The sequence below is a fragment of the Narcine bancroftii genome, chromosome 1 (genome assembly GCF_036971445.1).
Source record: "Narcine bancroftii isolate sNarBan1 chromosome 1, sNarBan1.hap1, whole genome shotgun sequence".
Lineage (NCBI taxonomy): Eukaryota > Metazoa > Chordata > Chondrichthyes > Torpediniformes > Narcinidae > Narcine > Narcine bancroftii.
The window spans coordinates 234,520,752-234,545,440 of record NC_091469.1 but is presented as its reverse complement, the minus strand read 5'-3'; the positions used below and the strand labels follow the sequence as shown (position 1 = coordinate 234,545,440).

At 40.8% G+C, this 24,689-nt stretch overlaps 1 protein-coding gene across 1 annotated transcript in view; it reads left to right on the top strand.

Moving 5' to 3' along the window:
* LOC138740384 (transmembrane channel-like protein 2-A) overlaps positions 1-23,339 on the top strand; it is a 106,546-nt gene extending 83,207 nt beyond the window's left edge. Inside the window, exons 16-20 of the mRNA XM_069892959.1 lie at positions 4,875-5,114; positions 16,599-16,724; positions 19,995-20,073; positions 21,109-21,220; positions 22,097-23,339. Coding sequence (XP_069749060.1) covers positions 4,875-5,114; positions 16,599-16,724; positions 19,995-20,073; positions 21,109-21,220; positions 22,097-22,320 — 781 coding nt within the window. The 3' untranslated portion in view covers positions 22,321-23,339. The remainder of the gene's footprint in view (positions 1-4,874; positions 5,115-16,598; positions 16,725-19,994; positions 20,074-21,108; positions 21,221-22,096) is intronic.
* The last annotated feature ends 1,350 nt before the right edge of the window (positions 23,340-24,689 follow it).

The window sequence follows — 24,689 nt, the reverse complement described above, 5'->3', positions numbered from 1 at the left end:
CCCACACACCCACACCCACACACACTCATGCACACCCACACCCACACACCCACATCACAGCCACAAACCACACCCATACACACATCCACACCCACACCCACACACCCACATCACCGCCACAAACCACACCCATACACACACCCACATCACAGCCACAAACCACACCCATTCACACACCCACACACACAATCACACACACACAAACACACACCCCCACACCCACACACCCACTCACACACACACTCATGCACACCCACACACATGCTCACACACACACAAACAAACACACACACCCACACCCACACACACACTCATGCACACCCACACACCCACACACCCACACCCACACACCCACACCCACACACACACCCACACTCACACTCATGCACACCCACATCCACACACCCACACCCACACACACAGCCACACACCCACACCCACACACCCACATCACAGCCACAAACTACACCCATACACACACCCATACGCACACCCACATACACTCACACACACACAAACCCACACACCCACATCACAGCCACAAACCTCACCCATACACACACCCATACACACACACCCACTCACACACACACTCATGCACACCCACGCACACCCACACACCCACACCCACACACCCACACACCCACACCCACACACCCACACCCACACACCCACATCACAGCCACAAACCACACCCATACACACATCCACACCCACACACCCACTCACACACACACTCATGCACACCCACACACACACTCACACACACACTAATGCACACCCACACACCCACACCCACGCACCCACACACCCATACCCACACACCCACATCACAGCCACAAACCACACCCATACATACACCCACACCCACACACCCACTCACACACACCCACACCCACACACCCACTCACACACACACTCATGCACACCCACACACCCACTCACACACACACTCATGCACACCCGCACACCCACACACCCACACCCACACACCCACACCCACACCCACACACCCACACCCACACCCACACACACTCATGCACACCCACACCCACACACCCACACCCACACACCCACATCACAGCCAGAAACCACACCCATATACACATCCACACCCACACACCCACACACCCACACCCACACATCCACACCCACTCACCCACTCACACACACGCTCATGCACACCCACACACCCACACCCACACCCACACACCCACATCACCACCACAAAACACACCCATACACACACCCACATCACAGCCACAAACCACACCCATACACACACCCACACCCGCACACACACTCACACACACACAAACACACACCCCCACACCCACACACCCACTCACACACACACTCATGCACACCCACACACACGCTCACACACACACAAACAAACACACACACCCACACACACACTCATGCACACCCACACACCCACACACCCACACCCACACCCACACCCACACTCACACTCATGCACACCCACACCCACACACCCACACCCACACACACAGCCACACACCCACACCCACACACCCACATCACAGCCACAAACCACACCCATACACACACCCATACACACACCCACATACACTCACACACACAAACCCACACACACACACACCCACACACCCACATCACAGCCACAAACCTCACCCATACACACACCCATACACACACACCCACTCACACACACACTCATGCACACCCACGCACACCCACACACCCACACCCACACACCCACACCCACACCCACACACCTACACCCACACACCCACACCCACACACCCACATCACAGCCACAAACCTAACCCATACACACACCCACACCCACACACCCACTCACACACACTCTCATGCACACCCACACACACACTCACACACACACAAACACACACCCCCACACCCACACACCCAGTCACACGCACACTCATGCACACCCACACACCCACACCCACGCACCCACACACCCACTCACACACACCCACACCCACACACCCTCTCACACACACACTCATGCACACCCACACACACGCTCACACACACACAAACACACACACCCACACCCACACCCACTCACACACACACTCATGCACACCCGCACACCCACACACCCACACTCACACACCCACACCCACACACCCACACCCACACACCCACACACACTCATGCACACCCACACCCACACACCCACACCCAGACACCCACACCCACACACCCACACCCACACACCCACATCACAGCCACAAACCACACCCATACACACACCCATACGCACACCCACACACACTCACACACACACAAACCCACACACACACACCCACACCCACACACCCACATCACAGCCACAAACCACACCCATACACACACACACACCCACACACATTCACACACACCCACTCACACACACACTCATGCACACCCACACACACACTCACATACACACAAACACACACATCCACACTCACACACACCCACTCATACACACACACACACACACACACACAATCCATTAGAATGAAATGCATTCCAAGACTCAGTAGAAATATCAGAGACTTTGATAATTATTTTCCTATCAAATCTAGTTGAAGATGAGATGCTGGATGACTGGAGGTAGTGAAATTTGTACCATTGGTTTAAAAAGCAATTACAAATGGGTAAGATGAACCTTTCTGGTGTGAAAATTATTGGAAATTATTCAGAATGACAGTCGTAGTATAATTTGGATCATTCAACATGGATTTGTTGAAACAATGTCATGCAGGAAGGGAAGGGGAATGGTGGGAAGTTGATGTAAACAGTACACGATGCAATTTGCGTGGATTGTGCTAAAGCTGTAAGGAAACTAAAAGCTCAGGGAATATAGGAAAAAATTAGTTGTGCTTGTGTTGTTTGCATTTATTAATGCAGAATACACATATTAATGTTCATATGGAATATTTTAAGGTGTTTCTCTATGTGGATATATTTTTTCTTACCTGTACAAGTGCAAGCTCCAAGTCATGTTCAACTTCAAGTTTAGTTATCATCCAATTGTACAAGTACAACCTGACAAAACAGCGTTTTCCGGCCCTCAGTGCAACATACTACAAACACAGCTACAGATATAACACACATACAGACAAACGATATTTGTATGTATATACAAATATTAAAACAAATTAATACTATTGTTAAATAAATACCTGAGTCATGGAGGGTTTCTTTCTACCAGAAGAAACATTAAATCTGTTTGCATTTACAAGGCGTTTATCTCCTAAAACTGTACTTAACTTGTCCCTGTGATATTTGTTAAAAAAGTAATCTCCATTCTCTTCAGTGTGGCCGCCCCCCCCCCACCCCCCATGGCAATTCAACTCAAATATTTTGTATGGGTGTGAAACTACACTTCCAGTCTTAACCAGTCACTAACACAGTCATTTGCAAATATTTAATAAAATCAGGAATGGGATTCTAAATTTTCCTACTTGAGAGGTGTTTTGGAAACAAAAAGGGGGAAAAAGAGTCCCTATGGCAATGTGGGAGTATTGATGGGAATGTGGGGAGAATAAAACAGGACTTGTGTGGAATTACTGTATATTGGTCTTTACAGATTCGATAAGCCAAGGTATATGTGCTTTGATGAAACCTGAAGGCATGGTGAATATAATAATGATCTTCAAGGAAATATAGACAGCATGATGAATTGATCAGTTACCTGGCATATAGATGTTAATGCTGTAAAATGTGAATTAGGATAGTTTAAACCAGAGGGTAGAATTCTAAATGGGTATGCGAATTAGGAGATTTGAAAATATTTGTGTGTATTTCTTTGAAAGTGACAGGGAAGTTGAGAGGGAGTTTTAAAAGTATATTAAATCCTGGGCTTTTTAAAATTGAGCCACAGTGTTCAAAAAGTGAGATCGACCTGATTTAAATAGTAATTTGCCACAAATGAAGTACAGTGTATAATTCTGAGTCCCATACTTTGGTATTGATGTGAAGTGTTGAAAAGTGCACAGGATTGATGAAAATTATTCCAGGAATGAGGAATTTTGGTTACCTCTGCAAAATTTAAGGTTATTCTCCTCTGATCAGAAGTTCTAAGGGGATATAAAAATCATAGTAGATAGAATCTGTTCTTTTGTGTGAAAGGATCAAAAACTAGAAGATACAAAATACAGTACAACCCTCATTATCCGAAATGGATGGGACTGGGCCCATTACGGATAAATTATATTTTCAGATAATTGGCCATTTTTTAAAAACAGCTGAGTAGGTAACAGCAAATCACTTTAAACAACAACAAACAACAAGGGAAGGCTTTTTAAGCATGAAATAATGTTTGATTCTCACCAAATGTTATTATCCAGCATTGGAGCTCTGTCAGAATGACAGCAATAATCAGCTACGCAAATATCTGGACTTTGGTGTTTGGGCTGCCTCACTCTGTAGTCTTGAACCCCCTCACGTTTATCATTGTAAAAAATGTTGTAACCCCAATGGAATTGAAGTGAAGATTTCTGTTCATTGAGATGCTAAATTTGTTAATGCTGAGGAAATTTATCCTGCAGAACTGGTTTTCTGTCAGCAGATGGGGTTCACACCTTTTGAACCTTTCTCTTGATCATTATCAGAAATAAATCAAATTAAATACTTTTTATGACCTCGGAATGTATTGGATCACTTTACGGTCAGGAAGTACCTTAAAATTTTGTCCTTCTAAATAGGAGAAAACATGCAACCTTACAAACATCATTACAAAACGCCACAAACAAATGTGATAATGATTAAATAATCAATTATAAATGGTGCACGGAAAAAATGTAGGACCAGACTAGATCTTGCAGGACTCGTTCAGGCATTCATGAGTGATTTTTCTTTTCTTTCAGGATGGGCACCTTCTATTCCCCTGGCTTAATTGGCATCAATATTCTACGGCTGCTGTCATCGATGTACTTTCAGTGCTGGGCTGTTATGTGTTGCAATGTCCCCCAGTCAAGAGTTTTCAAGGCATCGGGATCTAATAATTTCTACATGTCATTATTATTGTTGATTTTGTTTCTAAGTTTATTGCCAGTAATCTACACAATAATGACATTCACCCCTTCATTTGACTGTGGGCCATTCAGGTAATCAGTTTTAAAGAAACCGATCCTGTTTTAAACCATTATGTTCTCTCCTACATAATGAAACAAACATGGATTAGACTTCATCTAATATACCTCTTTTATTTTTCTCATACTATTAAAGTGCTCTCCATAGTGTTTGGGACAAAGACAGTTTTTTTTTCCTTTATTTGCCTGGATTCCCCACAGTTTTAAATTTGTAATCACACAATTTTTTTTGGAATATTTTATTTTTCATTTTCAATGACTCACACAAATCCAACCAAACAACACAATCTCTCCCATACATAATGGTACATAACATTTAGAGTCTGATTTTCCCCCATCCCTCTCCCATACCCTAATACCACAAGAAGATTATATAAATTAAACAAACACGAAAAAAAAACAATTATCGGTAAAATCACAGACTCTTAAAGGAACTTAAGAAAAAAAAACAAAGTAACCAGAAAATAAAAAAAAGATAAGGAACAGAATACAAGAGCATGTCATCTGTGCTACGACCCACTTCATTGATCTCAATCACTCCACTACTGGCACAGATTGTTGCCTTTCCATTATTCAGAAGGGGTATAATTACATCTGTGCACCAATGTGTTGCAGATAAGGTTGCCACACCCTAACAATTGTGCCATATTTCCTCCTCAAATTGTACGTGATTTTCTCCAGGGGACTATAGCTCTGCATTTCCATATTCCACTGTGTAATATTTAGTTGGGAGTCAAACTTCCACGTAACCGCTATACACTTCCTGGCTACTGACAAGGCGAGCCCCACAAACTGAATTTAGTATCTGGACAGTTTAAAACTCATGTCCATAATGTTTCCCAGAAGGTACAATTCCAAATCCTGTGGAAAAATCCACCTTAGTAAATTTTTTTCAGAATTTCCCCCAGGCCCTCCCTGAAGGATCTCACCTTTGTGCACAGCCAGGTAAAGGTTCTAATCTCCACACCACACTTAAACCACATTTGCAAAATTTCTGGTTTGGATTTAAGTAATTTTTATGGTGTGAGGTACAGTTGATGCAGGAAATTGTATTGCACCAACCTGTACCTGGCATTAATAACACCTGTCAGGCTGTCCAGACATAGATCTGACCAACATCGCATAGGGATTGTTGTGCCCAAGTCTGTCTCCCACTTTTCACTTGACCTGTGTAAGCCTGGCTTCGGGCCCTCACTTTGGAATAGGAGATACATCATAGAAATGTATCACACAATACATATGGAATTAAAATGCACATTCTTTTTTATTCAAGGTTACTTGTATATATTTTGGTTTGATCATGTAGAAATTACAGAACTTTTTATACATAGTCCCATCATTTCAGGGTGCCAAAATGTTGAGGGCATTTGGGTTCACAGGTGTTCGTGAGGACTCAAGTTTAATTGCTTCATTAGTTCAGGTATAAGAGAGCAAGGCTGGCTTCTAAGCTTTTGATCACCTTTGCAGTCTGTAGTTGCCATTTTTCGACATGAGGATCAGAGTTGTGCTCATGAAAGTCAAAGAAGCCAATATGAGGCTGAAAAACAAGAATAAAACAGTAAGAGACATCACCTAAACCTTAGAATGACCAAAATCACCATTTCTTGAACATCATTAAGAAGAAAGAGAGTACTGATGAGGTCAGTAATCGCAAAGGGACTGGTAGACCAAGGAAGAACCCCACTGCTGATTTCAAAAGAATTCTCATCGTAATGAAGAAATGTCTGCCCGACAGATCAAAAATGCTTCAGGAGGTAGTTGTGGATGCGACAGTGACTACAGTCCCCAGAAGACTTCATGAACAGAAATACAGAGGCTACACTGCAAGATGCAAACCATTAATTCATTACAGAAACAGGATGGCCAGATTATAGTTTGCCAAGTATTATTTAATAGAGCCTGCAGAATTCTGGAAAAAGCTTTTGTGGACAGATGAGACCAGGAGTAACCTGTTTCAGAGTGATGGCAAGAGCAAAGAGTGGAGGCGTAAAGGAACTGCCCAAGATTCAAAGCATACCACCTCATCTGTGTTATGGCCTGGTACACTTATCTTCATGGATGATGTAACAGTTGATGGCAGTAGCAAAATGAATTCTGAGGTGTATAGAAACATGTCATGTGCTCAGGTTTGACCAAATGCCTCTAAACTCATTGGACGGTGCTTCATCTAAGACAATGATTCCAAACATACTGCAAAAGCAACAAAGGTAAAAACTGGAAAATTCTTGAATGACCAAGTCAGTCACCCAATCTCAATCCAATTGAGCATAGCTTCCATATGCTGAAGAGGAATCCTCAGGAGATAAGCCTGATAGAAGCCTGGCTGACCATCACCAGAGAAGATACTCAGCACCTGGTAATGTCTATGAATTACAGACTTCAAGCAGTCATTGCATGCAAGGGAAATGCAAAGTACTAAACTTGACTAATATACGTACCATTGCTATGTCCCAAATATTACGGTGCTCTGAAATGAGTCCCCATGTATAAAAAGTGCTGTAATGGTCAAACCAAAAGGTATATAAATAACATTGAATATAATCAAGAATGTGAACTTTAATCACATGTAAATTGCTTGATTACAAATGTAAAATGGGGCGTAGCACAGGGGCGTGTAAAGGAAAAACTGTCTTTGTCCCAAACGCTATGGAGGGCACTGTATTAGTATGCTTTTGACCAAGAAAAATGATCTGAGAAATAATTGCACCAACACAGTTTCCATTCGGATCATGTTATCAAGTTAGTGTATTTTGTAATGATAGCCATTACAGCCCAAAAGGTCATTAAAGCGTTAACACTTTCAAATGAAATTTAATTCCATTTTCAACTCTTCCCCATATCATCTTGTATTTCTCATTTTCAAAGAGATAGCCAATTTTTCTATCAATTGTTGTAGTCTCTATCTAATAGCTATTTTGCCAAACATTTCAAGTTCTAACACATTGTGTCATCTTTTCTCACTCCAACATTGTAAAGCAATTGATAATGAAAAGGCTTATAGACAGTAATAAAATGTATTTATTTCATGTAATTATTTGATAAATAAATCATCTAGGTATTTGATATATAATTTTAAAGGCAAAAATGTTGATAGGCTTATTTTGACCCCTGTAGCGCTGTTCGCAATAAGTTGAGATATCCTATATTGCAGTGGTTCCCAACCTTTTACTTTCCACTCACATACCACTTTAAGTATTCCCTATGCCATAAGTGCTCTGTGATTATTAAGTGATTGCTTAAGGTGGTATGTGGGTGGAAAGAAAATGTTTGAAAACTACGGTTTTAATCGGACCTAATTGGCTCGTTATGTGCACAGTTTCCTAACTCCAAAGGAAATGGGCCAATGACAATTTTTCTCAACCAAATAATTAGGTAATAATTGGGTCTAGAACAGTGATTCTCAACCTTCCCTTCCTACTCACCTACCACCTTAAGCAATCACTTACTAATCACAGAACACTTATCACAGAGGGAATATTAAAGTGGTATGTGAGTGGAAAGTAAAAGGTTGGGAACCACTGCTATATTGTTACAGTAAGTTTGTGGTGTGATATATTACATATTTAAACAAAGTGTCAACAACACTTCACCAAAGCCTTCGACACCGTGAGCAGGAAAGGGCTTTGGCAAATACTAGAGCGCATCGGATGTCCCCCAAAGTTCCTCAACATGATTATCCAACTGCACGAAAACCAACAAGGTCGGGTCAGATACAGCAATGAGCTCTCTGAACCCTTCTCCATTAACAATGGCGTGAAGCAAGGCTGTGTTCTCGCACCAACCCTCTTTTCAATCTTCTTCAGCATGATGCTGAACCAAGCCATGAAAGACCCCAACAATGAAGACGCTGTTTACATCCGGTACCGCACGGATGGCAGTCTCTTCAATCTGAGGCGCCTGCAAGCTCACACCAAGACACAAGAGAAACTTGTCCGTGAACTACTCTTTGCAGATGATGCCGCTTTAGTTGCCCATTCAGAGCCAGCTCTTCAGCGCTTGACGTCCTGCTTTGCGGAAACTGCCAAAATGTTTGGCCTGGAAGTCAGCCTGAAGAAAACTGAGGTCCTCCATCAGCCAGCTCCCCACCATGACTACCAGCCCCCCCACATCTCCATCGGGCACACAAAACTCAAAACGGTCAACCAGTTTACCTATCTCGGCTGCACCATTTCATCAGATGCAAGGATCGACAATGAGATAGACAACAGACTCGCCAAGGCAAATAGCGCCTTTGGAAGACTACACAAAAGAGTCTGGAAAAACAACCAACTGAAAAACCTCACAAAGATAAGCGTATACAGAGCCGTTGTCATACCCACACTCCTGTTCGGCTCCGAAACATGGGTCCTCTACCGGCACCACCTACGGCTCCTAGAACGCTTCCACCAGCGTTGTCTCCGCTCCATCCTCAACATCCATTGGAGCGCTCACACCCCTAACGTCGAGGTACTCGAGAGGGCAGAGGTCGACAGCATCGAGTCCACGCTGCTGAAGATCCAGCTGCGCTGGATGGGTCACGTCTCCAGAATGGAGGACCATCGCCTTCCCAAGATCGTATTATATGGCGAGCTTTCCACTGGCCACCGTGACAGAGGTGCACCAAAGAAAAGGTACAAGGACTGCCTAAAGAAATCTCTTGGTGCCTGCCACATTGACCACCGCCAGTGGGCTGATAACGCCTCAAACCGTGCATCTTGGCGCCTCACAGTTTGGCGGGCAGCAGCCTCCTTTGAAGAAGACCGCAGAGCCCACCTCACTGACAAAAGGCAAAGGAGGAAAAACCCAAAACCCAACCCCAACCAACCAATTTTCCCTTGCAACCGCTGCAATCGTGTCTGCCTGTCCCGCATCGGACTGGTCAGCCACAAACGAGCCTGCAGCTGACGTGGACTTTTTACCCCCTCCATAAATCTTCGTCCGCGAAGCCAAGCCAAAGAAAAGAAAAAGAAAGAAGACACAAAGTGTGTACCATGCAAGAGTTTGAATATCATAGTTCTCAAACCCTGATTATTGTGTTGCTCAACCAAGTCGCAGACACCCAAATAGAAATATATTTTAAAAAATCTAACTTTTAAACATGGAACATTGTACATTACAGCATAGTACAGGCCCTTCAGCCCTTGATGTAAACCTACTTCATAACAATCTAATCCAGGGGTGGCCAAAGAGCGGCTCGCGAGCCACATGCGGCTCTTTGACATGTAATGTGCAGCTCGCCACAGCAGCATATATGCCGTTGTGTAGGACGATCGGCTAAACTTCAAATTTTCACCTTAAATTTGGGTCGTCCTATACAAAGAGTCTAAAATTATTACCTTGACAACTCTGCTGCATCTTCTTGCCGGCTCCAACGTAATCCTACGCACACCCCGTTAGTTATTTGCAAAGTCTCAGTGCTCCTCCGCAGGGTCCATCCGCCCGATCTCTGTGCTGTCGGCTCTGTACAGGCTTTAAATGGCCTGTCACTGGAGCCGACAGTGGCTTATTTTACAATATTCAAATAAAACTTAAACCTTAAAATAATCATTTTTATTAAAATATTGTGATTTGCTTTTAACATTGGTCAGCAGTAGGTGCCAGATTTTTTTTGGGAGGAGGTGCCTTTTTGAAAGGGTATCACTCATAACCAACATTTTAGGTGGAAATTCCAGGGTCATCCTGTACATCGTCGTCCTTATACAACAGCATGTACAGTAAGGTGGCTGAGACAGGAATTGTACCAGCCGCTGCTTACAATGGTAGTTTTAGTCAACATGGTTGCGATCACGTGATGGTGGCTCTCAAACTTCCAAAGTTTATTGTATGTGGCTCTTAGTTTGGCCATCCCTGATTTAATCCTTCCCTTCCTCAAAACCACAAATGTCTTTTTTATCCATGTGCCTATCTTAGAATCTTTCAAATTATGCCTGCACTTCCTTCAGCTATAATTATTATCAACAGCTTTGATAATACATTCATTTTCAGAACTTGTCAGACTGCAATTAGGGGAAGGATATAATTACAGCGTGGCCAAATGAATGGAAAATCAAAAAAAAGTGCTGAGGCAAGTGGGTGATCTACTCAACCAGATTATCAGTAAACAACTGATTCTCTTGCTGATACCAGTGATGTTTCGCAGAGACACAGTGCTGAGTCCCTTGGCTTTTTTAACAATTATTTTGACTGGCATAGAGCGGGCATGATAAATATGTTTGCAGATAACACAAAATGAATGAATGGTTGGCAATGAGGAGGACAGTTTAAACTTTAGGAAGATATAGAGGGTCTGGTCAGGTTAGCCAAAGGAGTGAATATTTGGTTTGTTTTATTATCATGTACTCAAGTGCAATATCCAGATGCAGTAAAAGTCTTACTTGCTGGAGCTTCAGAGATATATGACACACAACATGTAATATCACATAAAGGAGAAGAAGATAATAAAATGAGGAGAAAAATAAATAAATAGACATTCGCAGTTGGTCAGAATGCAAAATATGCGGAGTCAGTTGTACAGGCAGATCCTTGGTTGTCCTTTGGTGGAAGTGTGGAAACTTTAAAAGCTTTGATAGCTAGAATTGTGAGGTGATTCACGTATGAAAGTACGTCAAGTACCTGGAAAGGTATTGAGTGTTGTTCAGAGGCACCGGGACCAGAATGGATGTTCACAGATCAAAGATATCAAGAATGTCAACAAGGTGGTTGAAAAAGCAGATGGGACATTTTTGTACACTATGAGGCGTTGAATATAGAAACAGAGATTATGTTAGATCAGCATGCAGCAAAATTCAAGATTCAGGGTTCAATTTATTGTCATGAAACAATCCAGTGTCATATTACCTGAAATTGCCTTTCGCCTGCAGTAAGGCAGACAGATTTATCATCGGCAGAAATTACCTGAAGCACCTCTTACAGTCGGAGAATGAGAAGCAAAAAAAGAACTCCCCCCAAACTCGCCAAGTGTCCGTGGATTCGCCCCAGTGCTCCTGCAGCCTCTGCAGCTACTAGCTGGACCTCATAATGCTAGCTGGGCCTTGCTATGCTAGCTGGGCCTCAACATGCTAGCTGGGCCTCGTAATGCTAGCTGGGCTGCAGCATGAATTATTGGGAAACTAAGGCATCGAGGAAAGTTGGGATAAATTGTTTTCTTTGGAACAGAGGAGGTTGAGGGGAGATATGATGTATCAAATTATGAGGGGCCAAAATTCAAGGGTGTAGATTTAGCAGAAGGATTGTAGAGAAGATGAGAAAACTTTTTTTTCACCTAGAGATTGGAAGTAAAGATGATACCTGTATATTGACTTAACACTTTGATATGTACTTGAAAGGCTGTAAGTTGGTGCTGAAAGATGGGATTAGGTTGGGGATCTCTTTATCACCATAGACATAATGGGCTGAATAACTGCTGTGTTTTATGTTCAGAGATCATGAAGAGTGAATGCTTACAAATTCTGTTTCAACTGTTATGAACCTGAGGAATGAAAGTACATTTCAGAATCAAAATTGTTCATGTGAAAGGATTCCTGCGAGTTGACAAAGTTTAGAATGTGCCTGAGATACATATGCACGTGATCTCTAGATGCCTGATTATCAGCGATACACATCTTTATTTTTATTAATTTATAAGATACATGTATTTCTTGCAAGCTCAGTTTTTATTACCCATTCTTTATTGCCCTTGAGAAGATGTGATGAGCTGCCATCACCAACTGCTGCAGTCCTCCTGAAAGATATTCCCTCTGAGAGCTGAGTAATAGCCAGCTTATCCAACAGCCTGGTGAGATTTTGTCAATGAGATGAGTTCAGGTAGAGGTACACAGGCCTGTCCATGACCACACCTTTCAAAGTCCAAAGTAAGGAGTGCTCTTTCCAGCTTTTAACTGCTGAGATATTCATTCTACAAGTTCCTCAGTCATGATATTGCTTGCAACACTTGTCATCAATGGATCATGGCTAGTCAATGAGGGAGCATAGCCTCCTGGCCTCAAGTCTTCAGCGACACAATATCCCGCCTGGAGTTCTCTGAAGAAAACTGTACATGAAGGCTTAGGTTTTCCAGGGCTTTTATCACTGAGGCAAGCAACATTCTGCAAGATGACATTCTTCTGTGCTTTTCTGCCTTATTTCCCTCTCTAATGAGGTCAAGATCACATTGACTGACGCCCTTCTCATATGTGATCTTTCCAGCAGATCCTGGACATGTCTAACTATTTACTGCACATTACTGCATCACAGAAGGTCCTCGGGCACTCTATTTGTGAATAAACTATTTCACCTCTTCCTAATTCAGGTGGTATCTTGAGCACTGGGGTCTGCTGACATAATTGGCTTCACATGAGAATAAGCAGCCATTGATTCTACTCTTCAATAACCTGGAATGCCACAGGAATTTATTAAAGGAATAAGATTTGGCATTTGTATTAAATGCAATAAAGTTTTAGTGCATCAAGAATAGGTGCAATCTAATTTGTAGGTAACTGAAACTCATTGACATTACTTCAAATACAAAATCACTTTCAATTGACATTGAAAGCTCATACTTTTTAAGTAACCTTTCAATGAACAATGTTCAGTTAACAATTACCTTGGAACTCATCAAACAATGAAAAATTGATCTAATTAAAGAAAAATGGCATGTAATGTTGAACTGCAGTTTGAGAAATGTAATAAATTGGTCATCTATTTCTGTTTGGATTACATGTGACCTTCAGAGTGTCAAAACATCTTCATGGATTGGAATATAATTTACATTGATTCTATTAATCTTAGGACAAATGTTCATTTTTGTTTAACAGAACTGAAACATGGAAGAGAAATTGATTGATGGTTCCTCATGGAAGGTGGCCTGTTCGTTCTGTACTGGTTCAAACTGCAGTTACACAGGGACTTGGTAGCCATACAGTTCATGAATCTTAGCAATAATATACTGGACTCAGAGGGAAGTGCAGCAAAGAAGCACTGGACTAGTGCCAGGAACAACACGTTTGCTGAATGAGAGGACATGGGTCTGTATTTTTGATGAATGGAAGAATGAGAGGAGATCTCATTGGATCTTACAATATTCTTGAAGAGCTTGACAGACTAGATTCTGGGAAAATGTTTTCCATGGCTCAGGATCGACTTTAATGCATTTCTAATATTTACAGATATGCATTGTTAACTTGTCTCAGACCTTCAAATATTCATTTTCTCTGTTTCTTGTTCCAATGCTAATTAACTCTCCCAATTAATTTTGGTCCTATTTTCTCCTTTTCACTGCTGTCTTCTTCTGCTCACTCTGTGGTATATTTGTTAACCCCCCCCCCCAGCACAAGTGAACCATGCAGTCAGAACCTTGATCCTCGTTCTGTTGTGGAACAACCTGTTCAGTCTGCACAGCCTCACCTCAGTAATAATACAATAGGAATCTAAAGTCTTTCCTCCTGCAACATTTCTCCATCCATGGGTTGTACCCACATACTTCTGTAGCCACTGGTCTGGTGGTGCCATGAACAATCCAGAGACATCCACCTTTGAAGTCCTGCTGCTTAAGCTCTTTATTAACTCCTGAAAATGTATATGCACTCTCTCCTCCCTTTTCGATGTCTGTTATTGCTACCAACAAGATCATGATCCCTGAATGTTTACCTTCTGCTTTTGAAATCTACTCGCAGGGATCACTGTTACCTGGTTGACCATCCATTTTGGGCCAGATCTAGGGTTACGATCTTTGAATACTCTTTTTGCTCCAAGGCTCTGCTGGTGCATGGAGGGCAGTGATGAATTCTTGCATCAATCCCTGTCTTTACAGGGAGTTAATACCCCAAGACAAAGGAAGTGGACATTTTACAGGGTCTTCTTGTGAATACTTATTGCCAGCAGGCAGGGCGGATCGGTGAAGGACTATCATCTTGCGGTGATTGAGTTTAAGGGTCATTCTCTCAAATGCTTCCCTGAATGAGCAGGTTGATGATGGATGATGCCTTCGAGCTCAGTCTTTAAGCATGTTGTCTGCATGCTGCATCTTAACTACTGAGGCTTGGATGATCGTAGTTCTGGAATGCATTCGTCAGAGGTTGAAGAGTTTCCTTTGGCTCTGAAGATTCGCTCCAAATTTGCAGGAAGCTTATTGTACATAAGGTGCAACTTATGGCGAGAAAGATAGAAGAGAGTGTTGAGGTGATGATGCAGCCTTGTTTGACACCAGTATTCATTTTCATTCGACCTGTTATAGACTGATTAGTTAGGATTTTCAAGCCACCATGAAATAATATACGATAAAGACACATTTCTGTGGCCAAGCCAGATTTGAGAAAGATTTTCCACATTCTCTCCTGACTGATTCAAAGATGGAGTGAGGTTGAAGAAAGCCACATATAGCACCACAGTGCCTCTAGCCAAACCATGCCCATCTTACAACTCGGAACAGCTCTTTGGTCACTAGGATGAGGTGTTTGAGAAGTGATGGACAGCCAGCAGGTGGTCAAGATTACCACAGGTCTATCCCCCTCTTCCTAGATGTGGATGATGAGATTCTGGATTTATAACTGAAACTCTTCACCATTGATATTTCTGTGAGGATGTTGTCCAAATCAGAAACCTTGTTATTTTTTTGACTTCTTGATCATTTTGAAGTGGTAACGTGGCTGGCTTGGATAGGTCATTGGGTAAAGGAAGAGGAGACACATCAAGGTCAGAGTTGCAGTTTGGAAGGTCTCCGAAGATTCCTTCCAGCAGGCATTGACTGTTTCTCTATCCCTGATAAGTTTACTCCTGTCTCTCCTTAGGGTTTTTGGCAAACCCAAAGACAAACCCCTCTCCCATTGGTGCTCACAAATGAATGTTATTTCGAGAGCAATATGCCCTCCGTTCTCCTGAACTACCTGTTTTCTCCCTTTTATCTGTTTCACAGTCACTAATCCATTACACCTTGTATTTTTTTGAACTGGATACAACTTCTGTAAATTATGCAAAACTCTGAATTTACCTTATACAGTCAGGACTGGGCTTTATGTCAGATAAACGTTTTTTTTTCTTAGGAGAACTAGTCATTTTTTAAAAACAGCCCAGTAGCAACATCAGATCATTTGTATCAATGTTTAAACAACAACAAACAACAAGGGAAGTCTTTTTAAGCATTAAAATAATCATTAATTTAAGGACAGTCTGAGCGCCCGACCTGCTGTTGGGAGCCTGATTTGTTTCAGATATCCTCATTTATTCAAAATTTTAAAAAAATTTCAGATTAATGAGGATTTTGGAGAATCCGATTTTGGATAATGGGAGTTGAACTTTGAAAAGGAACACGTACAGCAATATCGGTACCCTATGTGGACACTTCATGTTAACTGCGCCTGAGATTCCCTTATGTTGTTACAATTTCACCTGTAACATCACACCTTTCCCATATAAACCTTTTGATGCATTACATACCAGTTTATGTTTTTAAAGAACACAAAATATTCACAATTGAAGGACAATATTCAAGTTAGACCTTATTGTTTAGATCATATTTCAGTCTAATTCTTACTTTTTTTCTTCTAGTGGGAAAGCTAAAATGTTTGAGGTTATTATGGAAACAATTAAATACGATTTCCCAGCATTTGTTGGAAAACTCTTCGGTTATGCTTCAAATCCAGGGCTGATTCTTCCTGGGATCTTATTGATGGTGTAAGTTTAGTTTTACCTTTCAACAACAAAAAAAAATCTCTGATCACTGGAATGATTATGCTTTCAGAAACAGGTCCTTTAAATAGACCCACAAATATTGCCAAGCACAGAAGTCCTGAATTTACTAAATGACAAAATGGTGTCATATTTGGATTGTCTGTTACTAAACTCCACCTGGAGGTCTTCAGGAAGTTTCATCTTGCTGAGATTCCCAGCAGATTTATTGTGGAATCACCTCTCAGATCTAATGCCAAGTTTCATATGGATGCAGGGTCCAGCACTTCATTTGATTCCATGAAGTTTATGGAGCTGCAAGAACCAAAGAAGGTTATTTAGTAGAAATTATTTTACTTTTGCTGAAGATCTTAACAATATATGTCATTTATGTGTCTTTGTATTTTCAATTAAATTATTTTCAATGTTTAGGTTAGATACTTATTTTTTAATTAAAAATTTCTTGACATTTAGGCATTTAAAATAAGACTTTAGCATTTACAACAAGTTGGTGTGGGGTCCTGCCTGACATTAATATTTCCAGCAATGTTTCAGGATGAGGCTCCCTCATGCACCATTTGAGTCCCTGCTGTGGGAGTGCAGAATAGTTCAGGTCAACAAGATGGGCCTCCATCCCCTGACCAGGTAGGTCTGGGCAATAGGATACCAAAGGCAATGACTTTGAGAGAGAGAGGGAGGGTTGAAGTCTTAGGTCAGTAGAATTTGACCCAATTAATTAATTAATCCAAACTATAGCTGAGTTGCATCGTTCTAGGTTTGATCCTTTGCAGAAGATAATGAGCTGGTCCTATCTCAGCTGCAATAAGAAAGCCCCATACTCTAGGATTAAAGATAATAAAATAGCCCAGCTTGTTGAGCAAAGTATTGGAAGGAGTCCATCACCCATGAGTTAAATAAGATTGGGAGGGTGCAAAGAAGGTTTACAAAAATGTTGCCTGGATTGCAGCATCTTGAATACAGAGAAAGATTGCGTAGACTGGGACTTTATTCATTGGACCGTAGAAGGTTGAGAGGGGATTTGATAGAGGTATTTACTATTACAAAAGGGAATAGATAGAGTAGATGTGAATAGGATCTTTCCCCTGAGGATAGGGGAGATTGGAGTAAGGGGTCATGTTAAGGGTTAGGGGGCAAAACTTTAGGAGTAATATGAAAGGATGCTTCTTCACTCAGAGAGTGGTGGCTGAGTGGAATGATCTTCCAGAAGAGGTAGTTGGGGCAGGGTCAATTCTTTCATTTAAGAGGAGGTTAGATGAGTACATCGATGTGAGGGGGTTGGAAGGTCATGGGCAGGGAGTGGGTAGGTGGAACAGGTGGAGTTTCACGTAAATCGGTGTGGACTAGAAGGGCCAAAATGGCCTGTTTCCGTACTGTAGAATGTTATATGGTTATAAACACTAATAACATCCTTCAAGTGATGATTGCAGGGTAGAAAACCATATATATTTATGTATACACATTCTCAGGTATATATCAGACTGTCCTTAAATTAATGATTATTTGGACTTTCCTGTTCGGCTCCGAATCATGGTGGTCACCTACGGCTCCTAGAACGCTTCCATCAGTGCTGTCTCCGCTCCATCCTCAACATTCATTGGAATGACTTCATCACCAACATCGAAGTACTCGAGCTGGCAGAATCTGCAAGCATCGAATCCATGCTGCTGAAGACCCAACTGCGCTGGGTGGGTCACGTCTCCAGAATGGAGGATCATCGTCTTCCCAAGATCGAGTTCTATGGCGAGCTTTTCACTGGCCACCGAGACAGAGGTGCACCAAAGAAGAGGTACAAGGACTGTTTCAAGATCTCTTGGTGCCTGCCACATTGACCCCCGCCAGTGGGCTGATCTCGCCTCCAACCATGCATCTTGGCGCCTCACAGTTCGGCGGGCAGCAACCTCCTTTGAAGAAGACCGCAGAGCCTACCTCACTGACAAAAGACAAAGGAGGAAAAACCCAACACCCAACCCCAACCCACCATTTTTCCCTTGCAACCACTGCAACCGTGCCTGCCTGTCCCGCATCGGACTTGTCAGCCAGCAACAAGCCTGCAGCAGACATGGACATACCCCTCCATAAATCTTCGTCCGCGAAGCCAAGCCAAAGAAATGCTACTGCTATGATACTTATGGTACCAATCTGAGAAATAATATTATAACAAATAATTATCAGCATGAAAAAGATTATATTAACTGCCAGTTATGAAAATGTATGTTTTCAGGTAAAAGTGATGAGTTATAAGCTATAGACTAACCTTATTGGATTTCCCTCATTTGGTTACTTTCAATAAATTTGGATTTATATGGGTAAGCTTAAATTTATATTGGAGCTAATAATTCCAGGAGAAAATTAAAAATAATTACATAAGAACATTAAAAAATGAAGTAGTGTCTTAATGAAGAGTTTTGTACTACAGTCTCAAGCCTAGTGAAGAGGCAACTGACATGTTTTTCGCAACCTGATAAAGTAACAATTTAATTGACTGACAAGTAGCCCAGTCCAAACCACGTTTCATATTCTATCAGGTGCACTTTCTGAATTTAGTAATTAAAATGGGCAAAGATGTCTGGAGAATAGATTCCTGGCAGAAATTCCTTCTACCAGTTCACAGTGCAGAGATTAAAATTAAATCTAATTGATCACAATTACAAATAATAATTATTTTTTTTGCTTTAATGAGTTATAAGAAGGACCAAATTTGGAAAACATAAATATTAAATAATTTAACTGCTGTTTTTGCAAGTCCAAATTGATATCAACAACATTTGTTATTTTGCTGTGAAATTAACAATGGTTTGGGAATTCTTCATAATGGTCAAGGGAAATCAATGCATGGATTAATGAACTACTCATATTTTAAAATACCCTGAAAGAATTACCAATGATGCACAAGCTATGAGTGAGGTTTCAATTATGTACTTTCACTGTCTGGTCCTAATAAATTTAATTTAATGCATGTGGACTTTCAGACCTTCAAATGTGCATTTCAAAGCATATTTTTCATTTTAAAATAGGTTTGTTCATATTTCAAATTCAAGCACAAGTGAATCTTCTAACTTGTATATAAACTGATTCTTTTTCCATCCCCATATCCCCATTGACTGCTCACCCAATGTGACACCAGAAGTGTTGCCATATCTGTTATTCTGCATGGAGAACAATAAGTGCTTATAAGTATATTATAAGGTATGTTTGTAATTGTATGTATTGGAACATCATGATAACTAATATTTTTCAACCTGTGATTAATTGCAGTTTAGGCATATATTACCTCAATGCCACATCAAAATCATATGAGGTAGCAAATCTGGAGCTAAAAAAGAAGATGCAAATGGTATGTTTATATTGGAAATTAGCCCACACTGAATATTATGCAAACTTGGAGATCCATGATTTTCCATATTTCTGCATTATTTCGAGAAGAACACAGATGAAAATCCTTGGAGTAAAAATTTGTCTTCTCATGTGATGCACTGAGTATGCAGTAAAACCATGTACTACCACTCTTCTTAAGTTCGATTCTATTGAGCTGCAGCTCGATAAAACTTTAGTTAGACCACACTTGATGTATTCCAGTCAGGTCCATTCACCTCACTACAGAAAGAGAGTAGAAGCTTTAGAGAGGGTGCAGAGGAGATTTACTAGGCTGTTGCCTAGATTTGAGAACATGTCTCATGAAGCAAGATCTACAGACCTGGATCTTTTCTCTTTAGAGTGATGAAGGATAAGAGGTGACAATAAAGCTATATAAGAATGAGAGGGGCATCAATAGGTTGAACAGCCAAAATCTTATACCTGGGGCAACAATAGCGAGTGCTAGAGGGCATCTGTTTAAGGTGAGCGGAAGAAAGCTTAGAGAAGACATCAGAGGTATTTTGTTTTACACAGAGAGTAGTAGGTATCTGGAATGCATTGCGAGGGATGGTGGTGGAAGCTTCAGAAGGCTCTTAGATAGGTACATGGATGCAAGAAAAATAGAGGTTTATGGGTGTGAGGTGGGAAAGAGTTAGATTGTTGAGGAGTAGGTTAACATAGGGTTGGCAAAACATTGTGGGCCAAAGGGCCTGTACTGTGCTGTAATGTTCAAGATTCTACTATGTAATAATATACTGTGAATTACATCAATTCTGGATTGCTTATCATTAAAAAAATAATGTACTAAGCAATCCAGTTTGTATGGTGGAGAAAATTAGGATACTTTGCGAGAAAAATAACAAAAATACTAAACAAATTATGCAATTAATCTTCTTCTTGCACATTATTCTTGTGAAACAAAATGCTAACATCTCATTTTCATGTTACATTATTTCAATATATTATTCTTCAATAAAATGTTAAATATGGTACAATTCCTTTCTGTTAAAAAAAGCAACGTGAAGAGCAAAAAAATAAAAGGAACAATAAAAACACTGTCAATCCAATGTTGCAAGATTTAGAAGATCTTTTACCAAAGAGAACAAATCCTACCAAACAAGAAACAGGTAGGAAACCTCTTAAGTTCTTGGCTATTTTAAATACTGATACAACCACATGCATTTGTGCCATAAATTATTTGGAAAATTGTTTTGATGTAATTTTCATATATCAATTGTTTATGTTGCCCAAATAAATATTTTCTTCTTGGAAGTGAAGGCGCTTATGATCACCCATGAGCAGGGTCAGAATCAACCTTCAATCGTGGCAGTCACTCAGCAGCTATTTCTCAACCAAAGACGTCATTAAAGTTTCAGTGTTGTCAGAGTGAAGAAAACACAAGTACAACCCCCAAAGTTTTTTTAATTGCCATTTGAACTATAAGTGCTTATATACTTGTTTCGCCTTCAGATAAAAAAATTATCCAACAATTACCAGATGTTCAAACTGTTTTAAAATTATATTTGTCCTTCTTCACAACCCTTGCCTTGTTCTGTGCTTCTAAATGAGCAGTTAAAGGTTTGTCATTTCTTCCATAATTCTGATCTTTGTCTGCTTCATTATCCATTTCAAGATCTTAAAGCTCATTTTAGTCAGTATGAGTGAAGTTATACCTTCAATTTTGAGACTTCAGCTGAGGGTGGTTTGTTGCTGAGGCCGGCCTTCCTTCCTCTCACACTTTCTGTAGATATTCTTGTTGATTTGATAAGTCTTGCATGTTTATTTCCACAATCTTTTCACCTCTCGTGGTAGTTTTTGCCACTTTCTATAATTTTTTCCTTTAGCTTTACTTCCTTCTTGTCCAGAGATGTCACTTTATTCATTTGTAAAGAGCTTTATAAGGTGATTCATTCAATTTTATATAATGATAATGTATTTAGGCTACTCACTTCAATCTGCTGCATTAATCTATTAAATCCCTTTTTTTAAATCGAAATGGACAGACACAAGTAAAAAAGTGGTTAATGAACAACCCACTGCCAACAATGGAGTCACAAGAGCCAATGGAAAACATGGAAAGGAAACGATGTTGGCACCGCCACCTCCACGAATGGTAGTCACAAAACCACCTAACTCACGGCAACCACCTCACCCACCAGGACAAGTCAGACCTGGAGCACCAGGTCCACGTCAGCACAGGCCTCCTCCTGGACAACCAAGGCATTGAGGTGGAGGAAGAAATGTACCTGTCTAAAACAGATGACACCGTACTTTGATCTGTCAGCATTTAATTGTTGTCAATAATTCTGGGCAAATATTTATCTAACCCTGAAACCACTTCTCCCATCATAAGTAAACTTGCCATTTTCTGTAAGAAGGAGGATAAATATTTTCTTAACCATTATGGAGTATATCACTGTATATTATCACTGTTTAGGTACTGTACTGGTTTTCAAGAAAGTTTAATATTAAAATAGGGTAGAAATTCATCCTTGGTCACATGCTAAATTTAGGAGGAGTAAAGAAGCTTTGTGGCATTTCTCTAATAAACTGATTTATTAATACCAGCGTAGTACAAATCATCTCAACAATTATTATGTAGCTGTGTTTGCAACTTATTTAACATGTAACAGAAAAAATATAAAATGAAAGAACATGTAGAAAGAGTAGTTCAGGACTCAGTCTAATTTTACATTATTTCCAAATCAATCTGTTAGAAAGCTTGGTCACAATTATTAAGAAAAAGAAGACTAAAAGTGACTTGATTGAAACATAAAGACCCTCAGAGGTCTTAAGGGAATGGATGTGAAGAAGACGTTTCTTCTGGTAGACTCTAGAATTAGGCTCTCCATTTAAAAATGAAACCGTGAACTTTATGACAGGGGTAAAGGTGTAATCTTTTCTTTTAGGGGCCATGAGTCTTTGGAACTCTTCTACAAAGAGTAATGTTAGAAAAAGTGTGAAAACATTTTAAAGGCAGCGTTAGATAGTACAGTGCAGGTATAGAGGAATGCTGAAATAAGCATATATTCAGATCAGTTATGATCATATTATATGGAAGACCTGGTCTGCGGAGCTGAATGGCCGACTCCAGCTCCTATTGTGGATATTGATATGTACAGTATGTTTGCAAATACCTCTGTAAAGAAAAATGTAAACAGTTGTTTATCAATGAGCTACTTGTCAGCTTCCAACAGGAAATTCCTTATGGGAAATTGAGATGCAAAAAGGTAATGCTTGTTTTACAGTAGCAAATAAATTTTTTTAAAGTTAAATTAGAGAAACATCCTTTTAAATCAAAGAATGTTCTTTCCTTCCCATCATATTAACTGTTGCTTCAGTGGGTGTAGTGAAGATCAAATGCTCTTTCTTTTCTTTGGCTTGGCTTCGTGGACGAAGATTTATGGAGGGGGTAAATGTCCACGTCAGCTGCAGGCTCGTTTGTGGCTGACAAGTCCGATGCGGGACAGGCAGACACGGTTGCAGCGGTTGCAGGGGAAAATTGGTTGGTTGGGGTTGGGTGTTGGGTTTTTCCTCCTCTAGCACACAAATTAAGACTCAGAGAAAGGTCCCACTCCAAAATTTTTACCCATGGATGCTGCCTGGCTTGTTCAGTTCCACTAGCAGCTCATTGTTTGCTCTTGTTTGTTTTATATATTTTTCATTTTCTTTGTTCTTTGCATCATTACCAGTTATCAGGATCGATGTGTTTTTTTTGCCTCTTGCTAACTTTTGAAAAATCTTATTTTGTGCATTTCTCCTTGCGATATCCATGATTTATTCTTCACAATTCAAGAGCATTCCATTACACTTGTGCTTTCTACATGTAGAAAGTTTTAGAAAATCAGGAGTTCTATTATTCTTGCAGTTACAACGTTTATGTGGCTGGTTCTCGCAGACCAATGGAGAGATTTAACCTTGAGTTTCACCATAGAATAATACAGCACAGAAAACAGGCCCTTTGACCTGCACCTAGTCCATAGCCCTCCATACCACTCCCATCCATGTACCTACCTAAATCTTTCTTAAATATATTACAAGCTCCCATATCATTAAGTGAGAGTATCACTTTAAGGGCTAGCACAGGCTGCAACTATTCACAGCTGTTGACAGATGGGGTGGCGACAGTTAGGACAGGTTGAACGCAAATTTGCTACTTTAGAGAGGAGAAAGGACAATGTGTTGCCTTTTCCAGGGACACAGGTGGTGAGAGAGTCCTGTGGGTAAAACACTGGAGGAACAACACTTTATGATCAGTGGCCATCTCATTGAACACGGAACAGGAATGACTCTGTGTGATCATGGACAATTCGGCTGATTCTCCCTGTCAGGGTAATTATTGAACCCCACTGTAACCAAAGGATTTTGATTGACTCATACCTGGGTTTTGGAAGCATTGTGGAAATCATACATTTTTTCCTCTACAGAAGGAAAGGGGAGTTGTGAAAACTATTTGTATAAAAAGATATTTCTCTGGAAGCAACTCAATGAGGATTCATGCGTTTTCAAAAGTCCAGTCACTCAGTCTCTCCCATCACTTTTGCGATAACTTCTGTGCATCAGTTTAAAAGTGTGCATTTTGACGATGAATTTTTA